The sequence below is a fragment of the Corapipo altera genome, unplaced genomic scaffold, assembly GCF_003945725.1.
Source record: "Corapipo altera isolate COAL_440 unplaced genomic scaffold, ASM394572v1 0, whole genome shotgun sequence".
Classification (NCBI taxonomy): domain Eukaryota; kingdom Metazoa; phylum Chordata; class Aves; order Passeriformes; family Pipridae; genus Corapipo; species Corapipo altera.
In genome coordinates, this window is record NW_020884872.1 from 84,732,167 (window position 1) to 84,754,893 (window position 22,727).

Below are 22,727 nucleotides of genomic sequence, written 5' to 3' on the forward strand. Positions count from 1 at the left end.
CATCAGACATTTTCCCAATAAACCTGCTTTCTGGCCATGTACAACTTGGTTGGGATCATCTGAGTAGCTAATGGGTACAATTCTTCATTGAAGCTCTGTGAAGGTTTTTACCTCTCAGTGATACTCTCAGTACAGTCAATAGCCAAGTGACTCAAAAGAATAGCACAAACTGCCTTAATACTTCATCAGATCATTCTGTGCCATCTCTCCTGGGATTATAGATCATTAACTTCTACAGGGAGTCAGAGGAATTCCCATCAGTAATCTTTCTTCTCATTCAGGTTTCCATTACATTCAGCACAACCCCCAGCTAAGCTCTCTTAAAAAATCCTGTCCTTAATGCTTATTAGTATCAAATGCTTAAAGATGAATGAAATATAATCAGAAAAGTGAAAGTAATAAATATATATTTTTTAATAATGAGAATATTTCTGACAGCTACATTGGAACCATAAAAGCTCCTTTTCAAAGATCAGGAGAACTGTTCAGTGACAGTTTTCAGTTCTATTGCTATTATCACTTAAATATATTTATATAACACTTCTTTATAACCATTCTCTTCTATGACATCTTTTACTGCTAAGATGAATGTCTATATATAGCCCTCTCTTAGTCAATAATTAGTTTGCAAAATCAAGAAGCTCAAGTAGCTGTGCATCAATTAATTTCTATTTGAAAGTACCTCATTTTATGTAATTATTTTGTATAATTTAAAGGAAAAATATATTTTAAAAAGTAAGTGTCTGAGAAAACTCTGAACTTCTTCAAAACATTCAGTAACCCTTAGCTATGTGCCTTCTGTCCTACTTTTTCCATAGGTAAACTTTATTGCAGTGCTTAGGAACCACATCAGCTCTTTATTACTAGCTTAAAAAAGAAACCCATTTCCAACTATGGCTATATGTTCACAGGTACAATACAGAGGGTATTCATAGTGTCCTTTGGTTTCAGATGATTTTTAAGTAATCTAGAGTGGTGAAAATCAAACTCCACTGCTGCACTACCAGTTCAGCAGTGACAGAAGCATCACAACAAGATAGGGTTGGAACTAGATAGTCTTTAAGATCCCTTCCAACAGAAACCATTCTATGATTCTATGGTAGCAAGCACTGTGAGACATCCAGTCCAGTGTCCAACTACTGATGGCACCTAGAAGATACTCTGGCAAAATGTGGAAAAAAGGCCAGTGATTCCAAATGAGGTAGGGACTGAGGATCTCACCTTCAACAGAACTTTCCTTCAGTGTATAATTTTTTTTTTTAAAAAAACCAAACACCTTAATTAAAAAAGCCACTTTTAGCATTATTTTCTTAATTTGAGCTGTCTCAGGGAATCTCCCACCAACCACCCAGCTCCTTCACAGCATGCAGGGAGTTCGTGGGCAGGTAGTGGCAGAAAATGAGACATGGTACTCTCATACAAACAGACATACTTCTAACATCTGATTTTGATATTTTTTGAAACATTCCTTGACATTTCCCCCTCAGATGTTAGCCATTGGCAGTGGGTACAGCTGGCAAGTGAGCTCACTCCAAATAAGACAAAAGGGTAACATTTGTTTGCATTCCCTAACCAGTGATTGAATAAGTCCTGCATGATTGAGGGGATGGGCCTAAAATTTCAGAAAGTTCATGACATAGGTACTTTTTACATTTTCAATTTAGCCAGACCTTAAAAGTATTGCTTTCTTTTCCTCTTGCCTCCTCAGGACCCTTGCCCAGGCCACTGCCTTCTTATCCTACCCCTAAGCTGCTGACTTTACATCGTCCTTCCTCATGCCTTTACCTCCTTTTGTTGCACCAGAACCCTCCCGGTGCTGCCTCCTACCTCTCCTTAGGCTTCTGCCATCCTGTGTCTCCTGTAATATTCTGCAGCACCTACACTGAGTTCAAGATAAACTCAGGATTGACTTACAAAGTCGCTGTCAACCCCTCTCTGGCACCAGAGTACCTCACCAGTGCAGTGCTGCTCACTGGTGGGGAACAAGAAGTTCTGAAGAGTAGGATGCATCTTTATAAACTTTTTAATACTGGAAGGGTTCTTGGCAAGGTCCCAAGGTCCCTTAAAACCTGCTACTTTGGCCTCAGAAGATCTCAGACTGATGGCCTTTGAGTACAATATGTAGTTCTTTTCTCACACTCATTAATGACGGGTGGGAACTGCTGGAGCAAGCTTGTAGTTGTTCTTCAGCCAGGAGTGTTAAACTGTAGGAGGTTAGGGAATGCCTAACAGAAATAAAAAGATACAGTCAGATAAATTTGCTTGGGCTTACACCTCATGTCTAGCTTGCATAGATGCAATGCCAGAGAAGAAAACTCTCCCTGCCTTGAGCATTGTACTCTAATATACAAATCCTCTGTGATTCAAGTGATCATACCCAGTCTTTTGCCAGTGGCAATGCTGCATCTCCTCTGCAGCTCCTTCTATTGCTGAGCATTTTTATTTTAACACCACAGTAGCCTAACAAGAATAATATGTGGAAGTAGGTTTCTCAGTTCCACTGTCAATGTTATGCATAGCAAATAGCAGCAATGTTCCAGCTGACTTACTCTGCTGATTGTCTATGAATAGGCAGTAAACTCTTTCAAAGGTTCTGGAACCCTATACAATATATTGGTCTCTGTAGATGGATCACAGAAGTCAGCATAATCATGAATATACAATAGTTTTACATCTCTCCAGTTCAGGCCCCCAAAAAATCAGAAATAAAATACATCAGTGGAGTCAGAGGTTAAATCCACATCTGCAAGCAGCAGGGATGGATCCACAAAATGAAGAACTGGTAAGAAGGACTCAACCACATCATCACACATATGTTTTGTGTTATACTTTGAAATAGTGTTAATCTGTTTTTATAAACTGAATATACATAAGATTTTTGCAGAATACTTGGTGTATTTCTGGAGTGAATCTTTCTGCTTAGTTTCATCAAAAAGGCATCCTGTTTTCACACTCCAAGCCTACTCTGTAATGCAAAATAAATCGGGACACATGGGTAGGGCTGAGGGATTAATGTAAAAAAATTCGAATGAATATTCCAACTAGTTGCATCCATTGTGCTTGCATTTATGTGGATACATAAGAAACTAAACCATGGAAGGCCTTGAGAGGAACTGCAGTGTATCATGCCTAGTTGAAGTACTTTTCAGTCATCTCTAATTGCTACTTCTTACAATAACCAGCTCTAGATTATGACAATATAGAGACTATTCTCAGTTAAGAACTATGTAACATACCAGAGTTTGTTCAAGAGACTAATAATATCAGTACAGAAAACTAGTAGTTTTCTAGTAGTTTGATAATGATAAAAATAATGACTATGAATGTCAAGCATAGAAGTTTTGGCAGTTGAAGAAACAAGTGGGCATACTTGCATGCTCACCTTGGATAGAGGAATATGTCACTATTTGGCTGTTTCAGCTAAAACTGAGAAACAGTAGGAAAAAAAGCTACCAAAACCAGCTTTTGTGCTGGAGGACCTGTTGAGATAGAAGTGCTAGGAGGAAAAAAAAGGGGACAGGGTAGAGAGGTAAGTATATCTTACCCCTTTTAAAAAAAAATTAAATTATGCTAGGACAGATATAAAAATAAACCTAAATCAAAAGGAAAGTAGGATTTATCAAAAGAGTTGGTCAAGGTCAACAAACAGAGAAGTCATTCACCTTTCAGTAGAATCTCCTGAATATCTATTTTCAGTACATAGAAGTAAAAGAGGTAAGACAGAATAACACTTCCATATGAGAGTCAGAATTGTGGCTGAAATATAATTTGGGAAATACGTCAGTCAATCTGAAATCCCTTCCTGGCTCTCTTAATAAGAGCAAAATGAACAGGATATTAAGAGCCTGGAGATAAATCTTCTGCAATACTGAACGAAAAATTCAGCAAAGTGAGTAAGCACATACTGACATTTTAGCATGCATTTAAGTTTCAGCATCTTCAGTGAGAATCTGATATATGTCTAGGCATTCCTCTTAAAAGAGATCTGTGAATGTAGATCTATCTCACACAAAAGTCATCCTTCAGTGTATGGACATGAATCTGTCCGGTAGCTGTGAAGCATCCCTAGGGCTCAGGGAATATACATGCATGTGCCAATCCTGCAAGATTATGAACAAGATAGTTCTGCAATACACCTCCTGACACCTGACGGACATATTTTAAAACCTGCTTATCCCTTCTCTTCTTCGGGTCTGTACTGCTGTGATGGGAACACTGGTACTTCCCTACTAGAAATGGAAAAAGTGTTCAAGTGTGTTAAAGTGCAATTGTGGCATTTCAGGTAGACACGACCCTGTCTTTCAAATTAAACTACTCTGAATTATTTGCAATTTCAAGGTCAAGGATCATAAAACTGGACATCATTGAAAGGAAAAGTCCAGGACAAGGTCAACTATCAAACTCCAGGAAATCAAGCTGACAAGGAAAGCTTCTCACAGGTACAGTGAGGGCTCCTCCACTGCCTTCTTTGCAACATATGGTGTAGTAAGACATGAACACTAACTTCCTGGAACCACCTGTTAGGAGTGAAAAAACTGTAAAATTATTGCATGAAGAACAGATTAAAATGGGTGTGATGGTTCTGATGTGGTGCATTTCTCTCACTCACTTCTGTGCTCATAGGAATAGAAGTCTGTATTTGACACAAAATTAAAATTAAAAACTGTAAATCAAGAGTGTAAGCAATACTGCATTCCTATATCTTGCACTGTCATTTTGGAAGGAGCCAGTTAATAACTTGACCTGGTTATTTTAGCACTTGGAGATATTTGCCTGTACTTTGAATTCCTCTGTTGTCTACTCCACTATCTATACTTTAAAACTCTCCTATTCTGAGGACCTATTTTCTCCTCTGTCACCCAGAATATAAACTGTCATTCCAGGATATTACTCCCTTTCCTGAGTTCAAGAACCACATGTTAGTAGAAGTCATAATATTATGATCATGCTTAGATCCACGACTTCATGCCATGTAACTAAAAGATTTCCTAAAAAGGAACACTTTTTACTTCTTATTGACACTTTTTTTCTTGTTAACAATGGATCTGCACCCATAAATCTAGAAATATAACCCCATGTTGTCCAAAGCAAAAGTCATGTATTTAGATATGGGCTGCAGAAGAAACAGAAATGAGGAAAAGGTATTTGATACCATCATCAAGCACGCGTGAGCTACACCGGTATGTGTACAGAATAACACCTCACTTCAAAGGGTACTAATCTGACACGTGTTGAACCAGCCCAAGACAAATCAGTTCACTCATGCTTCTTCTCATCTCTCTGAAAATGATCACTATCCCACACATCCACTTTTCGTTTGAGAAGCAGTTCATACACCACAGAAGATAAAACATCGACTGTGACTAACGTAATGAGCCTGAAGCACTAAAGAAAGAGGAGGGGGAAAAGTTTTGAAATTTATGATTTTTATTCTCTTACTTCCTCCTAACAGGATCTGAAAATCATGAAAGAACTTAAATTCATCAAAGAATATCCTTTGAAAATCACGCTTACAGGCAGGAATACAAATTGGATACTAGTCCCTAGGCCACTGGCCTACCTTTGTAGAAGGGTGGCTTGCATTTAATTTCCCCTCTGACTAACAATTCATCTTTATTAATTAGAATTTAACATTTGAAAACAAGAGGATTTAAGTTTTTAAAGTTAAAGTAAAAATAAAAATTAAGTTGTTCTTATAAAAAATTCAAATTAAAAAAGCTTCTAAACTGTTAAACTCTTTATGCTATTTATATCATTAGTAGCATCGTGACACAGCAATTAAATTATAACCTTTTCACTAATAGAACATATATTTGCCTGTTTAAAACAGAAGTGAAGAAACAAGAAACTTTAGTTCAGGAAAGTCTGAAGTAACCAGAGATGGAGGCAGACCATAGTTAGAGGAAAAGCAGAATGTAGACAAATAGTTTGTATATGTTTGACTATAACCTAGTTTGAGTTAAAGTGTATTATATGAAGCAATATATGATCTGTCATTAACTTATAGTTGAACCACATTTAGGGAGCATTAAGTCATCTATAACCTATTTCACAAAGTTTCTTCATTTTATTTACTCTGTCACATAGAAAATCAGAAAATCATATTGTCTTCCCTAGTTTGTGGACTGTATAACTAGAATTTGATTTTTGCAGCTTAGAGGTTTTTGAGGATTAGCAAAGTTACACAGATTATTTAAAATAATTACTATCACTCTTTTTAAAAATATATATATATATAACTGCTCATTTCCTACTCTATTTAGAAATAGAGGAACAGTTTTAATATCATCCAGTATTTAAGGATAGCAAAGAAAAGGACTGGGACAAAATCTGTAAGCCCCTTGTAAGATAATTAGAATTGATCCAGTGATCCAAGAACCAAAGTTGTTTACCCAAAACCAATAAGTTTTAAAAATATCATATTTTTTAATTATTTCAGTAAAATGACAAACAACATTGGTTATACTCAAATATCAAGTCATTATGCATATGGGGAAAAATATAGTCCAATCCAGCACTTCTGTTAAAAAAAAAGTTGGATGGGATTGCATTACACAGCCAGAAAAGAAACTTCTCTGGCTAACTGCGCCACCTTATGATTTAAATTTAAATGAAAAATTAAATGATTGTCCAGTCCCAAGAAGAAAACACACACTTAAAGATATTTCTGTAGACTAAAAAATGGGTTCAGGAGCTTGCTTTGTTTCTTTCTTACAGAGAAGTGCAGGGTTGTATACTTCACTATTGCTCTTCTGGTTAAAAACCACGTCAACAATATAAATGGAAAAAATATATTCAATCTCGCTGGATTCTGCTTTTGTAATAACAGTATACACATCCAAATCAATAAAGCCAGGCAAATGGCAGAGTAGTGGTTTAGCAATCTTAGCACTGTTGGCTAAGTATACAATCAACTCTAAAACAAATGCTTCATAATCCGTTAGATTCTCCCATGTAAATCTATACTCATATAACCCTGGGAAATAAGAAAGATTTACTTGTGATCTCTTTTTTCCTAACATTTAAAACATAGCAGCTGTAAGCCCTAACATATAGCCAACAGATCATAATTTGCACTGAAATCTCTAGTCAGACATGAAATTAAACAGCACAGATATTCAAAGGAGTTACAGCATGCATTTAAATATATTAACCACATCCTACCTTGCATCCAAACATCAACGATAAAGTGTTGTTGGTGCATGCAACTTTGCAGTGGCAAATCATTGGTGTAAAGCAGTCAGTATTTTTAACAATAGGGCACATTCCTTTAGTGCTGCAGTAGTGGCAGCCTACTGAAGGCTGAAAACAAGTAGCTAACACAGCACATGGAGTGGTAACATATGCTGCTCAACAGCTAGCTTTTCTCTTGCTGGTCAGAAGCAGCCTGATTGAATCTCTACCTGGGTCCCATTCAGCCATCCCCTTCTTTGTTGATGAATCAACGATGCAGCATTGATCACGATTCTCAGGATTTCCCTTCCACTGGGAAATTAGTTTTCACATCGGGGAAAAAAAAAAAAGAAAAAAAAAGGAAAAAAAAGAGAAATGGAAATGAGGGGGACTAGCAGGTGTGGCAGTATTAGCATGTAAAAGGATGTAAACGCCTACTCATAACAATCACATAAGATTGTCATGCTAGCTGAAGTGGGCTGAAATTATTCCATCGGAAGAAAAATACTGCAGCTCCTGATTTGGTAAAAAGCCAGTGAGTTGCTGCAATACATAGTCATAGTGTGGAGAGAAGAGAAAAAAAATTACTTATCTAAGAAGCCAGAATCCTCAGCCTTTATCAATATGCATTCCAGTAAGGATTCCCTTCCCAGCGCCTCCCCGTGAAAAAGAATCAAATCAGTTGTAACTCCGAAGAAGCGATGACCTTTGCTTCCCCCAAAAAATGAATCTCAGCATGAAACAAACTGTACTCAAAGCTGAAAATCCCAGATGCTGGGAGTGTGCAATAAGAGAAATACAAGCAACATTTATCCAATCCTGGCTTGCCACATGAGAGCTTTCTCCAGGCACAAATTTACAAATAGACAGGTTGAAGGATTGCAGGAGACACTGAATAAAGATATGAAGTTACAGGGAAAATGCACCAGCATGAAGCTAAAAATTCAACCCTCTTTAAACTGAGGCAATATAATTAATCACTACAGCCAGTAGTACTATCCTGCAACCTGCAAATGCCTTGCTGTATTCCAGAAATGCAATAATTAAAGAAGTTTGGAAGCATAACGCTGGTTTGGATTCAGTTACAGCTGTCGCTGCTCCTTCAGTTAAAGCAACACCAGCTGAAAATGCATAATAAAGCACTTGGATGAGCAAATCGCTAGCTGTGCTTTTTAAGAGGATTATTTATATCAAAAGTTGGATTAATATATCCCCCAGTTTTAGGTTTGGTCATGGCAGGCACACAAATACAAAATGAAAAGGCTATGATATAGAAAGTAAAGTGATGTCCTCAATGATTCCACAGCTGATAGCAAGGTAAGCCGAGTAGTTGTTTCACGATGCCCTGACCCTGCTTTTCTGACTCACTAAGCTCTGCCCATCAAATTAGAAACTCTTTCTAAAGAAATGAGAGCAGCTTGTCTCCCTGGCAATTGCAAGTGAGTTCTTAAGTCACAACTGAAACAATTTTCTGTAATAAACCCAAAGTAGAAATATGTTATACAACAAAACAGAGAAAAAGGCAAATGGAGGTCTCTGTGTGCAGCCAGATCAAGCAGCAGAGAGGGTGAATAGTACAGAATTTTTAAAAAGAGCTGCCTGAGACTGCAGACCCTAACTTAGGTAACCTGTTCTATTAAGATTTTATACTTATGTAAATATAGATATGTGCATGTGTGTTGCGTGTATGCATATATCTAAACTTGAAGTAGAATTTCTTCAGTATAACTTACCTTTGCTTTGTAAAGTTCAAAAATATAAAAGAACCAGTTTCTTGAACAGCTTTGATCCTACTATTGCACCATACACTTTATTTTTAACCAAATTTTGTGTGTGGCTAAATTTCAACTTGGTATAATGTTTTCTGATTATTGTTTCTCATTCTCTATTTTTAAACTTACAGCTCGCAAGAGCCCAAGTTCAGTAAAATTACAGTAGTTTCTGGATGGAAGTGGCAGATAGAACTGCTTTGCAGTTAGAATTACAACCCAGTTCCATTTCTGAATATTTATTTTTTGCAAACAATAAGCTCTTTCAATCCAGTGTCCTCTATTCACTCAACTCACACTTATTTTTCTATAAGCCTGGACATGAGCATTATATGCCATGGGAGTTCAGTACGTGGATGCCCATCAGTAGCTATTCAACAATCTAAGTTTGTCTGACCTGTGAGTCCAAAGTGACATCGCAGTAGCACTTCTTTTGGACTCGCTGTGCTGGTTATCACCTGAAACAGTGACTGAGCCTGTTTAGAAACCTACTGTGGTGACAAACACCAGCTGTAACATTGCTGAATCTTTGATCTGTTTATTCCTAGCTTGCCTATCTTGTTATTAAGCTATATATTATACAGATTTTCTTTCAAGTACTGTCTCTCGCATAACCAGCACTGGTGTAAATATAGAAAAGTGTAGTTTCCATGACAATACATTCCATAGTTACAGCCAGCAGCCACTATCATTAAAACATGAATCACAGTGCTACCTTAAGGTGTGCACACACTACATCACTGGCCTTAGAAGCATTAATTTTGGGATGAGGGTGACATAGCAATATTTTTAGGAGACACTACTATAAAATGTCAGAAAACTGTGCTTTTAACTATTTTGGCTATTCTAATATCCACCTATCTTAGAGATTTCAGTGATCAGTAATTCCCAATCTGTACTAATCATTAGCATTTCTAATAGAAGAATGCATTGCATCTGTACTTCTCAATGTTTTAAACACAATGTCCTGATTGAAAACTGGATTCATAATCACACAAATGTGATTTCTAATTAATATGTATAGGGCCTAATTAAAATCACCTACACTATTTTCAAATTCGGATTTCAAAGAAGGGAAAGCCAACAAGCCAGTTAGCCTTTTGGATCTGACTGCATTCAGCTGGCTTGTGCTCTCAAAAGGGAGTATGTTAAAATTACCATTTTTTCCCTAGTCCCTGCCACTATTGCAGATTTTCAGCCAGAACAGGTTTCACCTGTGATTTCATTTCAGAGTTAAGTTGCACCAAACACCAAGCACCAGGCACGAAACTCATCCCTTCACACCTAAACTAATAGTTGCTTTCAGATGAAAAACAGTTACCTGACCCACAGTCATTTGGGAAAATCTCAGAAAAGAAAGATTTATTCCAACGACAGATTTGAATAATAACTCATTTTGCAATTGGCCAAGACATTTAATTCCATTAAGTGACAGTCACATATAGAAAAATGCCATAAGAAAGCATTTGCTCAGAGATCCTTCTCTATCTTTTTTTTTTTTTTACAACAGCACTCATCACAGACACAGAAATAAATTGCCGCTTGCCAGGAAAGGCATTTAAATCACAGTCAAACTGCAAGAGCAATGGTTTTGGAAAATCTATGTCCACATTTTTGCACTAATGGGATACGCAGAAGAAAATACATCGTGGGTGTTACTGTATGAGAAGAGAGTCCACAGATCTGCTCAGGTTTTTGAGTCCACCAGCTTTCTTTGGACTTGAATGCATTGATCCAACTACTTGATCACAGCCACTGGCTATTCAGCTGCTAAGATTTCTCCTGCTCTACTGGCCTCTCTGGAAGCTGCCAACTTTTCAGCTCCAGGTTTTCCAACAATGTCCGCCTTTCACAGTGCATTATTTTGTGGAAATGGATGAATTAACTTGGAACAACTGAGTTACACTTCAGGAAGTATTACGATCATGTTTGCAGGGTACTTCCTCACCTAATGTGTATATACACCCTACAGCATTGGAGCTAGTTCAAATAGCAACACTTAGTCTTGCACCTACCAATATTATGTGAGAATCAAGAAGATCAATATGAGTAAAAATAAAAATAAAAGACCTAGAGAGTAACAAAGATTTTTTTTAGGTATCTACCCTATTAAAATCTATTAGGATTTTAAGTTTTTTAATTCTCTGCTGTTTCTATTGAGAAAAGTGCTTAAGTTTTGGTACTATAGTATAGATTTATGCATTTCTCCTTCCCTTTTCACTACTGAACTTTTTGTTCCATTAAAAATTTCACTAACCCTTACAACATCCATTAGATACCAGAAGATCATATCTATAGACCCTCGGCCAACCTATATGATTGTTAACTTTCTTCTAATCTTATGTTAGAATTCAAAATCACTTTCTTTGCAGCTGTTCTCAGAAGTCCCCGAATGCTAATCAAGCCTCCTAAAAACTAAACCTGTCTCTGACAGTGATTAAAGAGAAGTTGTCTTCTCAAAGACTCATATTAGATGAAAGAAAAAGGGAAAAGGCTTGTCGCACCACAGGCAGCACATACAAAAGGAATAAGAAAATTTAAATAAAAAGCAAACTTGAAAGATCCCCCATCAAAATAGAAATGATTGTACACAACTGTCTCACATGTTCCTTAAGAACAAAACAGTCTCACACCTCTAAACCAAAGTATTTACAGCTGTTCTGTCATTTGGAGGGACCATGCTTAGGGCATTTCAAGGACCTCAGCTATGTCTACACTTTCTATGAACTGGTCATTTTGGGGAGTAGAATGGAGATGTCAAGCCTTTATTTTGCTGATATTTGCCTATTGGTGAGTATCAGAAGCCTGGGCTTACTTTGCCTGAAAATCCATTTTCCTTCGGAACAATTGTCATAGAATCAGAATGGTTTGGGTTGGAAGAGACTTTTAAAGTTCAACTAGTTCAAGAGTCCTGCAGTGAGCAGGGACATATTCAACCAGACCAGGTTGCTCAAAGCCCTGTCCAACCTGGCCTTGAATGTTTCCAAGGATGGGGCATCCACCATCTCTCTGGGCAACCTGTGCCAGTATTTCACCACTCTTATTGGGAAAAAAAAAAAATCTTTCTTATATCTAGTCAAAATATAGTCTCTTTTAGTTTCAAACCATTATGCCTTGCCCTGTCACGACAGGCCCTGGTAAAAAGTCTGTCCCCACCTTTCTTATAGGCCCCTTTAAGTACTGAAAGGCTGCAATAGTCTCCCTGGAGCTTTCTCTTCTCCACGCTGAACAATTCCAACTCTCTCAGCCTTTCCTCATAGGAGAGACATTTCAGCCCTCTGATCATTTTTGTGGCTCTCCTCTGGACTCGCTCCAACAGGTCCATGCCCTTCCTGTACTCAGAATCCCAGAGCTGGATGCTCCAGGTACTCCTAGTGGTATTTCACCAGAGTGGAGTAGATGGGGAGAATCATATCATCAACCTGCTGGTCCTACTTGTCTTGATGCAGCCCAGGATACAGTCATATCTTCTGGCCTGTGAGCACACATCACTGACGTCCACCCAAGGGGTTATATGAGATTAAATTTTCACTCCTACTTTCAGAAATAGGAATAAGGCAACTTTTTTTTGTGTCCAAAGGCTCAAGAAGTAGATAAGGTCTGGGCCAGTCCTGCCATAAGAAGAAGAAGAATAGTGCCACTGGAGTGGAGCCGGAACAGAGAGCCCCAAGGACATCTGGGTAGAGGCAGATTTGTCACTTCTGTGAGATGCCATTGTGACTGTTGGGACCCATCTATTCCACTGTCATGAGCAGCAGCTGCCACATCTCACATGGTGGCTTATGGTAGCTGACTTGGTTTTCACAAATCGCTGTATATAGACAGGAATGAGTTGCCAGGTGGCTCCTGCCAAGGGCAGACCCTGCTGGTGGAGAGTTGGATTGCTTCACCTGGAGCTGACAAAGACATGGGAAACTCATGCAGATAGAAAGTTCTCCTCAAGCACCTTGTAATCACAGCATAGAAGCAGATAAGATAGGCAGAGGACAGATCGGATGCTCTGAAAAAACTGTATGCATCAAGAATTCGGATGTGGTAGGCAGCTTGGAGAACATCATATGACTCAATCTCTCCACCTGAAGATGGAGATAATGCCTTTCAATTAAATGCCCATATCTCTAAGTATGCAATCCTATAAGCAGTGATTTTTAAGTTAATGGGAATACTCTTACAAAAAGTACTCATGTTCACAAGTGTTTACACATTCTAAAGTGATGCATTATCAGCATAGTTCACATTTGTAACTAGTAAAAAACTGTCTGAATTATTTATGAAAATTATTTTGATCTGTTAAATCATTTACAAAGTCACCAACTGCATATATTTTTTTCTAAGTAACTTCTCTAGCCAGGTAAAAAGTTAAAAGAGAAATATGAAAGAGAGGATAAAAAATACTTGAATTAAATATCAGCTGGAAGAAAAAAAGGAAGTATATTGCTGCCAGTCCTCAATAGATACTAACAGTTCTACTTATCTGAAGATTCCTATTTATACCTTGTATTAGAATTTTTAAGTTTTTCTATGACAAATTAAACTGAAATAAAGGCCTGGTCCTGCTGACTCGGAGTGGAAACATGCACACAGCATGTTCAGAAAATATATGCCCCACTTGAATGTCATTATGTAGATGTACTGATTTTTTCGAGTGATTATAGTGTAATACACATTCACCTAAATGAGCTTGAAGTGATCAATTTAGCCACCGCATGCTACAGCTCAACAAGGCCTAAGAGCTTCAGTATTTGCTGGGGCAAAAGAGGGGTTAGTCTACATGGAATTTTGTGTTAACACAGTGTTGCTAGCATGAAACTATCTAGCTCAGTTATGTCAATGTGCTGAAGTTATTGCATCATGCACATATTTGTGATATGCATTGAAGAGAGATATAAGCCTGGCCACTATCCTCCGAATGGTAACCAGCTGTGCATGCACGTCCTTCCTGCTGTGTGCAAGTGGGACTCCCTCAGTAAGAAGCAGTAGGAATTGGTAGTAATTTTCCATTTGTTTTTATGTCTCTCCTTGAATCCATTCTACTTCCATAATATTCTTTGTTGAGGAGTTCCTCTGGCCTTCATATTATATGGCAATCTCTCTCTTTTTTTTTTATTCTGAGTCTTGCTCCTGATATCTTTGTCATCTGTCTCTACAATGGAAGGAGCGAGGAATAGTTAACTATTCATCTTTTCCATGCCACTTATGATTTTATAGACCAGTTCTGCACCCTCTCTAACTAGTCTCTTTTTCATAATGAAAAGTTGTAGCCTAATAGATCTCAGTCATTGTTATAACAATAGCTTTTATATATTTGAAGATGATTACTGATTATCCCACCTTGTTCTACTTAACTCTTTCAAAATTTATCTTATACACTAAAATCCTTAATGTCCTTGATGTTTTCCTCTAAAATCTCTCCATCCCCCTCAAAGTGTGCATCCAAACTGTGACATTGCCCTGCAAAATATTCGTTCCATCTCTCACTTACAGTAATTCTCTAAATATAGTCAAAGTTTTTTACATTAGCTTTGCAATAGCCTCCCATTTTTCATTGAAACTCACTCTGGGATTCATTTCTACCCAGTTCCATCCTTCTCTGCTTCCTGGCTAATCAATACACATTTGATATTGCTGCAATTGGATATCCTTTACTACATGAAACACTTTATATTTGTACTGCATGTTATTGTTTTCAGGACATTTATTTATGTGGAACTTTACACGTGCCATTCCTCTGCCAATTTCTAGTCAGAGGATATGGACCTCAATAAAAAGTACTTGGAAGTAACTCTTCCTGGAACTTAGACTAGCTGGAGCACAGAGTGTAACATCCCCCAAAAGAGTTTCAAACAGGGAGCCCACTTTCAAGGAATGTGTCTCTTACTGAGAAGGTACATATACTGCTTAGACCTCATTGCCTTTAGATCACACAGAATTAAAATTTTGGTGATCATTAATGGCCCATATAGATGGGAAGTCAATGGGGACTATACCCAGTTGAAGGAAAGTAAGCAGTCTATCTTATAAGAGTCATACATGAAATCCTATTATGATCTAAATAAAAGCTAGGAGACGGAAGAAATAACAAAATCAAAACCAAATAAAACTAAAAAATAAATCATTACTATTACCTTGACCATTTCCTGGAAGTGTTTCATAGGGGCCTGGAATCAATTTTCAGATGTGGTTCCCATAACTGGCTTCTAGTGGAAAACCAGTATCTATACTACCATCTCTAGTAGTGAGACATTCAGATTGCTGCTGGAACCTCCAAAAAGGAACCACCAGAAACTAGCCTTCACTTCTTGTGTTATATGGTACTCCTATTTAGAGAGGAATATTAAGCATAAAGAAAAAGTGCTTGATGAAAGTAGAAGTAAAAATAAAACCGATGATGCATCACAATTCATGGGAAGGTCGGGCTTTTTGGCACTTTGGAGAAACGAATTTCTCACAACATTGCTAGTACTTTGCAAGAAATTCTGATATCCTGAATGCAAAACATCATTAAACTAAAGTACAATTGCAGGCGGACTAAATAAATAAATAAATAAATAAATGAACGGACTGGGCCTAAAACCAAATCCTATACTGTAAAGTCTTACATTACTTGCTCCATATTATTGTGTTCAAGACTTGCTCTGGCTAAGGGTGCAGGCATCCTGGCTGGGAGAGCCAGACACACATTTCATGTCAGAGTTGAACCCAGGCTGTCATCACGTGTGCTAGAAGCAGGAAAACACCTTAGGTTTCCTCTATGTTGCTTTTCTTTTGCTCAGAAATTCTCCCTAACACATAGAGAAGGAAGTCCTGATTAACCAGATGTTTTAATTTTTTTCCCCCAATTTTTTCTATGTATAAATGTATTGATTTTCCCAGTTCCTGTTAAAAGTGAGCATTTTCTCAGCAGTCAGGAAGATTGTCAGTGATTTTCCTCAGATTCTTTTAACAGGAAATTCTGTGTTCATTTCTGACAAATGCCATTATTCTCACAGATTTTAGTATTCAATGGTTTGTCAGCTATGAAATTCCCATCCCATGAAAAAAAAACAAAAACAAACCAAGTAAAACTCACACATAAGAGATATAGTTGTGGTCAAAGCTAAATTCTACATCAAGTTTTCCATCAAAACTGTAGCAAAAACATCTGTATGACAATATCTGCTTTGACTGGCATTTCTAACCCCACCATTCTTAGGACAGACCATGGATCTTTCCTCTGGACACACTGAAGACATTTGATCCTCCTATGTAAAATTTGAGGAAAAGAGATTGCAGATCCCTCTGTTAGATATATCCATACCACATCTGGGAAATAACCATTGTCAACAAGGAAAAAAACATCAATGCCCATGATTTTCTTTCTGGAGGTGGAGCTGCCCTTGACTCCATCCCATAGAGAGATTCCAATTGACTGAAGAAAAATATTTCTGAAAGAGTTTTTCTTCTCTCAGCAGTTCCTGTGTATCTTGCTCTGTAGCCTGACCAGTTTTTCACAGTGAGAAAGGAAAAGTGAAACCCAGCGAAAGCTGGAAGGGTGTCAGTTGTGTGTTTAATATTGTGGCACAGACAGCAGCTTCTCTCTGCCTCCATGGGCTGATGCCCATCACCATGGTTTTAAATACAAGATGTAAATCTTTATGGCTCACAGAAAAAAGATGGAGAAGAAGAGAGTTTAATCCTGGGAATCTTATCAATTCTCTCATTCATGGGAGCTTCTGAACCAGGCTGTCTCAGGCACAGCGCTCCCTTGATGCTCACAGTTCTGGTTTAACCCTCTCTGCTGGAGCATGTCCAGGGAGAAGTATAGGGCTAGTGGCAACAATCCTATTCTGCTTCTTCCTGGTCAGCACTGACCACTGTTCCTTTACAGCATCTTTCTGTTTTTAGAATGCCCTTAAAAGCCAGGCCAGGGATTTTTCACCCCAATAGCACTGCCCAAGCTCTCTCTGTCCTGGTGGTTGGGGGGTACCAGCGGGGTCTGTTACTGTTGGCTGAGCAGAACAGTCCTGTAAATTGAAGTCATCGAGGAAAAGTACACTTACAGCTCTGTGTTGGTTGGGAATGTCTCCTACCTCCAATGCACCACCACCCCAGGGTGGGGGAAAAGAAAAACCTTCCTAAAATGACACTATCTAGAGGGAATGTGTCCTCCAAAGGGTCCATGGGAATAATAAGAAGAAATAAAGAGAAACTTTGGAGAGTTATTGGAGTGCCCAGTTTGGAGACTGTTAAAGATGACATTTTTAATGCCTCAAAGTGGAGCTTAGTGGAAAATCAATGTGTTTCTGAGGGAAAGGAGCCAACACAGCTTAAACTTCTCCCCATGACTGCAGGCCTACGAGAACCTGCAGAACCCTTCTGAGCCAACCCCTTGGCCCTCTGCGGTGACTGAAGAACACCTCCTCACTATGGAGTGAAGTGTCTGCTGCCAGGCCCAGCATGACCCTAGGGCCATAGTGCCACAGGCAGCTCCCATGCCTTCAGAAGTGCCTCCATGGAGGTGATGCTAATGCAAAGGAACAGGCACAAGCTCAGCTTTGGTTGCAGAACAGGACTCTCCCTGTCCTCCCTGTAACTCCCAGTCAGCCAGGGAAGGAGTGTAAGAGAGCGCAAGCCTAGGGCTGTTTGACTCTTGCCTGGTTGAGAGCTGTTGTGAGTCAGCTAGAGAGATGGACGGAGGGGACCATAATTTTCAGGATGGCAGCATCCTTGGTGCTGCCCTGAACAGGTACGGGAATGAGCAGCTTTGGGGCAGTGGTAGCTTACCTGGGGAGAGCTGCCCTCCTGCTTCTGCTCAGTCTGCAGTGCAGCTGACTTGTCTGGAGCAAGCTTCCAGGAAAAACAAAAAAAGCAGGCTGGGCAAAGTCTGCTCACAGGCTGTGCTGCAGCAGGAGCATCCATCTTAGATCCAGTGGAGGAGGAGAGCTTGGACAAGCTCCCTTTTTAAAGCAACAGTGCTCCTACTGAGCATGGCGAGTAAGGGGAGTGCTACGCCCCAGCAGCAGTTGTGTTGGATGTGTGCAGAGCGCTTTATAGGTATTAGCTAATTGATCTTTGCAAATGCCCTTTGCACAATTAAACATCATCCCTCCGGTTTTACAGGTACAGAAAATAAGTTGAGGTAATGTCACCTAGTGCAGAAGTAGCCCATGATTTTAGAGTGCCTGGACCAAAAGGCTCTTGCACTGATTTTGTAGGTGCAGAACATCTGCAGGTTTGTCTGACTCTGACAGCACAGAATCTCTGTAATCCACTTGTAAATAAGAGTGAACATCTGTTTTTAAAAGCCAACATCAGAGGCATTTCAAGTTGGAAATGCCAAAAAGCAGGTACCCCAAATCACTAAGCCTTAGAATAATGGTGGCTTTTATGTCTAAAGATATCTAAGAAGAAAAGTCTAGAGTCAGGTTTAATCAGACTTTCTCACTCTGCTTCTTTTTATACATCTAGACAGTCTGTTTCCTGTGGCCTGCCCATGGATTCCTGTGGACCTGTTGGCAGAGAGTCAGGGTTTGAGAGGGAAGATAAAAGTTTTCTTCCCCAGGACCACTTTTTCTGCATCAACTGAAAGACAAGATGGGACATCCTGTCTGGATCCACCACCATCCTACAAAAACGCCATTAGGAAAACAGGACAGTTGTCCTGAGTGTGGCATTTATCCTTCCATGGCCACTGGCTACTCTAACTCTGCATTGGCCCTACAAAACAGAGAAAATGGGGAACACAGATAGCAAACAGGAAGATATGTGGGGCATGCCACCTAACTGGAAGCAGATGTTAACCGAGTGGTATGGGATGTTTGTTTGGTTTACTCTTTATTATTTCAGGCCATATTTTTGTTCTATGGCAGACACTTGAACACTTACCTCTAAGTGTTCTTGACCGAGTAGCTGTAAAAGAAACCTCAGAGGCTGACTCTCTCCCAGTGTGCTGATGCTGTAGCAATGCTCTACCAAGGCCCAGATTTTTAAAGTTAGGTAGATGCAGTCTGGTACCTCGTGGGATTTTTACTTGTAGGCTGAACAAGTTTGGAATTAAACTTAAAAAACAGGGCAAGTAAGAACACCCACTAGTGCCTACTTGCGATTGTAGATACATAAATAGCTTTTAAAATCTCAGGTTTCTCTCATGTATGGATTCAAACTGGAGAATTCTCTTTTCTTACAGCTGTAAGACAACAGCTGAAGTTCCTGTTGTCCTTCAAATTGTGCTTCAAGGTACATCCATGTATTCAGGCAGCCTGTTTTTCCCTCCAAACCTTCCAGATGTGTGAAAGCTACAGGCTGAGTATTCTCCAAAGGGACAGGCCTGAAGGAATTCAAAGTCCTTTGTTAGGCATTCTGTCAATGTTGTAAACATCGCTATTTAATTGATGGACTGTTTTTATTATACGTGCCCTAAGGGAGTGTGCTGACCAAAGCCTCTTGTAAATTGAATAAATAAACAAATAAATAAGCAACCATCTTTGCCTTGACCAGCTCACAGTGTGACAGAAAAGTCCATGTGGTTTAATGTGGTTTTGCACAACAATCTAGCTGGCTGCAATGGCTTGTTTGATCTTCATTAACTCTGGCAGGTCTTCCAGCTCCTTCTTCCACCTCAGCAAAGACAGAAAATGCCACTCTTCCTTTCCAGATTCCTAAGGTTACTTTGTTGATTAAATATGTCATTTTAAAAGCTTCCTGTAATGTGAAAACTACCTATTTCCTTCCTTCATCTGGAAAACGGGTGAAGAATTTTGTCATTTGCTTTTAAAAGGGATGAAGTAGTATCCTTCTTCTCTCACTCCCACTTCCCTTTTCTCTGGTGTCCACCTGCCCCACTTCACAGCTCTGCAAAGTCATGAACTCCCATTTGCTTCTTACTTGTATATTGTCTGGACCAAAATACTTGTCAAATATATCTTTAACAAAACCTTAGAAAATATAGTTGTACCAGTCAGAGTCATCACTACAGTGCAAAAAAAATGGGTACAATCTGGCAAGATAAGATGCCTATATCCAAGTATAGAAAGCAACATAGACATCGGAACCATCATTCAGTGAGGGCTGGCCACCCAAAACTTGCATTGCTGCTTGAGCAGGTTTTGCAGCCTATGTTCATCACTGGACTGCCTCAGCAAAAGCATTATCAATGCCACAACTGGCTTGTGCACATCTACAAGAGCTGCAGCCACATGCTGACTGCAGTCAGACCTTCATGCTCATGAATGTTATGCATGTGAGAGAGTTTATAGCTGTGACTCATCATCTTGCCTACATTCATGTGTTCCTTTCCACTCTGGAAGGAAAGTGCTTTCATTCACGAAAAGAAAAAAATAGGTTTCAAGACGTATTATGATATAATCACACTCTTTTATAGTGTTCAGCTTCTTGTTACGAAATATGATTTCCCTGAGGCATGACTATATTTTGGAGTGTGGAAAAGTGAGTTAAGAAGGAAAACCAGTTTTGCCAGCCATGCCTCCATGACTGCCCAAATCACCTCCTCAGACTGTAGACTTCCCTCATAGAGTTGCTTAAAATTTGCAGGACAGTTATCCCAGGTTGTCTTCACACTGAAGTAAGTATGTTCAGGTTATGTTTAGTATAGAGCTTAAGGAGACTGAAGAAGTGAAGATGGACTGATCTAGAGACTGAACAGAGTCCACTTGTGTGCCCTGGTATCCCAGAGTTCCGTGCTTTTTCCCCCTTAACCATATTGCAAAACTGATTTGGAGCAGTGGAGGTGCTATAGTCAGGCTTCACGTGAGCCAAAAAAAAGAAAACAATTTACCCTTTTTCTCCCAAATATTTGAGGCCTCTGTTGTCCTTGGAGTAGATACTGGCCAAATCAAATTCAGATAAAATCAAAATCAGGGAAAGTGACAGAGAAGGGGTACTTCTCAGGGGACATTTTCAGAATCCTTGAATTTGGACATTGTTTCAGAATAGGAAAATCAGACAGAATGTCTACTTCTCTGCTATGAGAAGCTGGTAATATTTGACCTTAACATATGATTAGTTGTTAAATGACTTTCAAGGAGACTTTCCTACGATAATCTACTTAGCCTTTAGCAACCATTTATCACTTCGTGGTGGAGATTAGGGTTGGTTCTTAAGAACCACATTACTTAGCGTCTCAGCTACATTTTTTTTCAGTTAAGTAAATTATTCCTTTATGGGAATAATGAGAAAATGTTATGTCCTCTTTTCCTCTATCTAATATATTGTTATGGAATAGGTGACTATGAAAGTCATTTAAGGAATGATTGTAAATGAAGTACTGTACAATTCAGAAAAAAATCACCAAAAGAACTGATGGATTTGTGGTCACCCAGAAGGTTCTAGAGATATTTCTAAATTATAGATGTGGTAGTTATCATATTGTTGCTACCAGGTATTGACCTAGACACTAGATCTAGATAGAAATTAAAGAATACAGATGAATTTTTAAGTAATTAAATCAAGGTGAGAATTGGTGTCTGGACAAGAGAAAAAGATTATGGTGGTGTTGCAGACTACTGCATTTTCAACCATAGGAAGGAGCTAAAGTTATATAAATTTCTTGGAGGAGTACTTAGACCTGAAATTGTGCTTCTTTCTGGCATTAATGCGATATACAAGTTATTTTATAGTCATGGCAGAGAATTAATAAAGAAATTGTTGAACTATTAGTACACAATTTATATGCCTGCACATGTACCTCACAAAAAGATGTTTTTATATTCTTTGAAGAATATTGCTAAAGATGACGCCAATATATTGCTTCCCCTCACAACAGATGTAAACAATTCAGCACATGAGAATAAATATCAACAAGAAGCATGCATGCAGTCCCTCAGTGCTTAAGGATGCTCACATGGTCAAATCCTCAATTTACCAGAGACAAACACAGCTATACTTGGTTTCAATGGAAATTACTTTTGTTAATATTCCATGTACCAATGCCAGATTGAAACTAGGTGCTGTCCAACTTTAGAGAGTGCTATTCTATAAAATGGAGTTGTCAGACTGAGCCAGGCGCATGCTGGAAAGCAGACAAGAGTCGGAAGGTGGAAAACTGCCTTATCACCAAGGTAGAACTGTAAAGCCACAGATGAACCTCCCTCTAACATTCATGTGGTATTTCTGGCTACTGGTAAAAATTAATTTTCTAGGATGAATAGGTTACCCCTAGAATTCCCTACCACTTCACGTCCTACATATGGGTAACAATCATCTGGTAGGTCTTTACATCTGTAAACCTGAGCTGTCTTTAAATTAAGAGAACTATTTGCAGGGCTTCTGTAACTGCAGGTGATAGTGCAGTCATGTGAACATAGATTGACATCCTGAGGCTTTGTCAACCATTCCTTCCTGCCACCTGTACCCATCCCTCCATGTCCCAGGCAGTCTGTTCTTCCCTCTCTGCTGGCACATCCCATCTCTGCCAGAATATCATGAAGCTTGTGTCACATCTTGGCACAAGAACATAAAGAGGAGAAGCTGAACAGGATTCAGTAGCTGTGGGAGAATTATATCTACTACTGTGGCTGCTGATCCATTATGAGTATCACAAGCAGAAATGTCCATCTGGAGTCTCCTATCAACTGTTCCTGGGCAGGTATCAACCAGTTGAAACTTGACCCTATAGAGGAGTTCAAGCAGAAGTGGAAAGCACCCTCCTGAGATATCAGGATGCACAGGGGTCATATTTTAAAGCTTTTCTCTGCCACTAGGTGGGTTAGAAATATCCTACAACCAAAGGAGGTTTAATTTTAACTTTTTGACTACTCTGTTCTAAGGAAAGATAAACAGAAAAATATC

General features: G+C 38.9%; 1 protein-coding gene across 15 annotated transcripts in view; it reads right to left on the reverse strand.

The window, feature by feature from the left end:
* The window catches only part of DLG2 (discs large MAGUK scaffold protein 2), a 999,036-nt gene that overhangs the window by 627,653 nt on the left and 348,656 nt on the right, over window positions 1–22,727 (reverse strand). The window contains exons 1-2 of one of the 15 annotated variants that reach the window (XM_027658642.1): window positions 7,762–7,902; window positions 7,165–7,485 (exon numbers count right to left, since the gene is read on the reverse strand). The exons of 11 other annotated variants lie outside the window; for them this stretch is intronic. In XM_027658642.1, the coding sequence (XP_027514443.1) occupies window positions 7,165–7,266 (102 nt within the window). In that variant the 5' untranslated portion in view covers window positions 7,267–7,485; window positions 7,762–7,902. Of the gene's footprint in view, window positions 1–7,164; window positions 7,903–22,727 lie in introns of those variants that run through there. 3 more of the 15 variants (XM_027659137.1, XM_027659218.1, XM_027659390.1) reach the window with 3 other exon arrangements.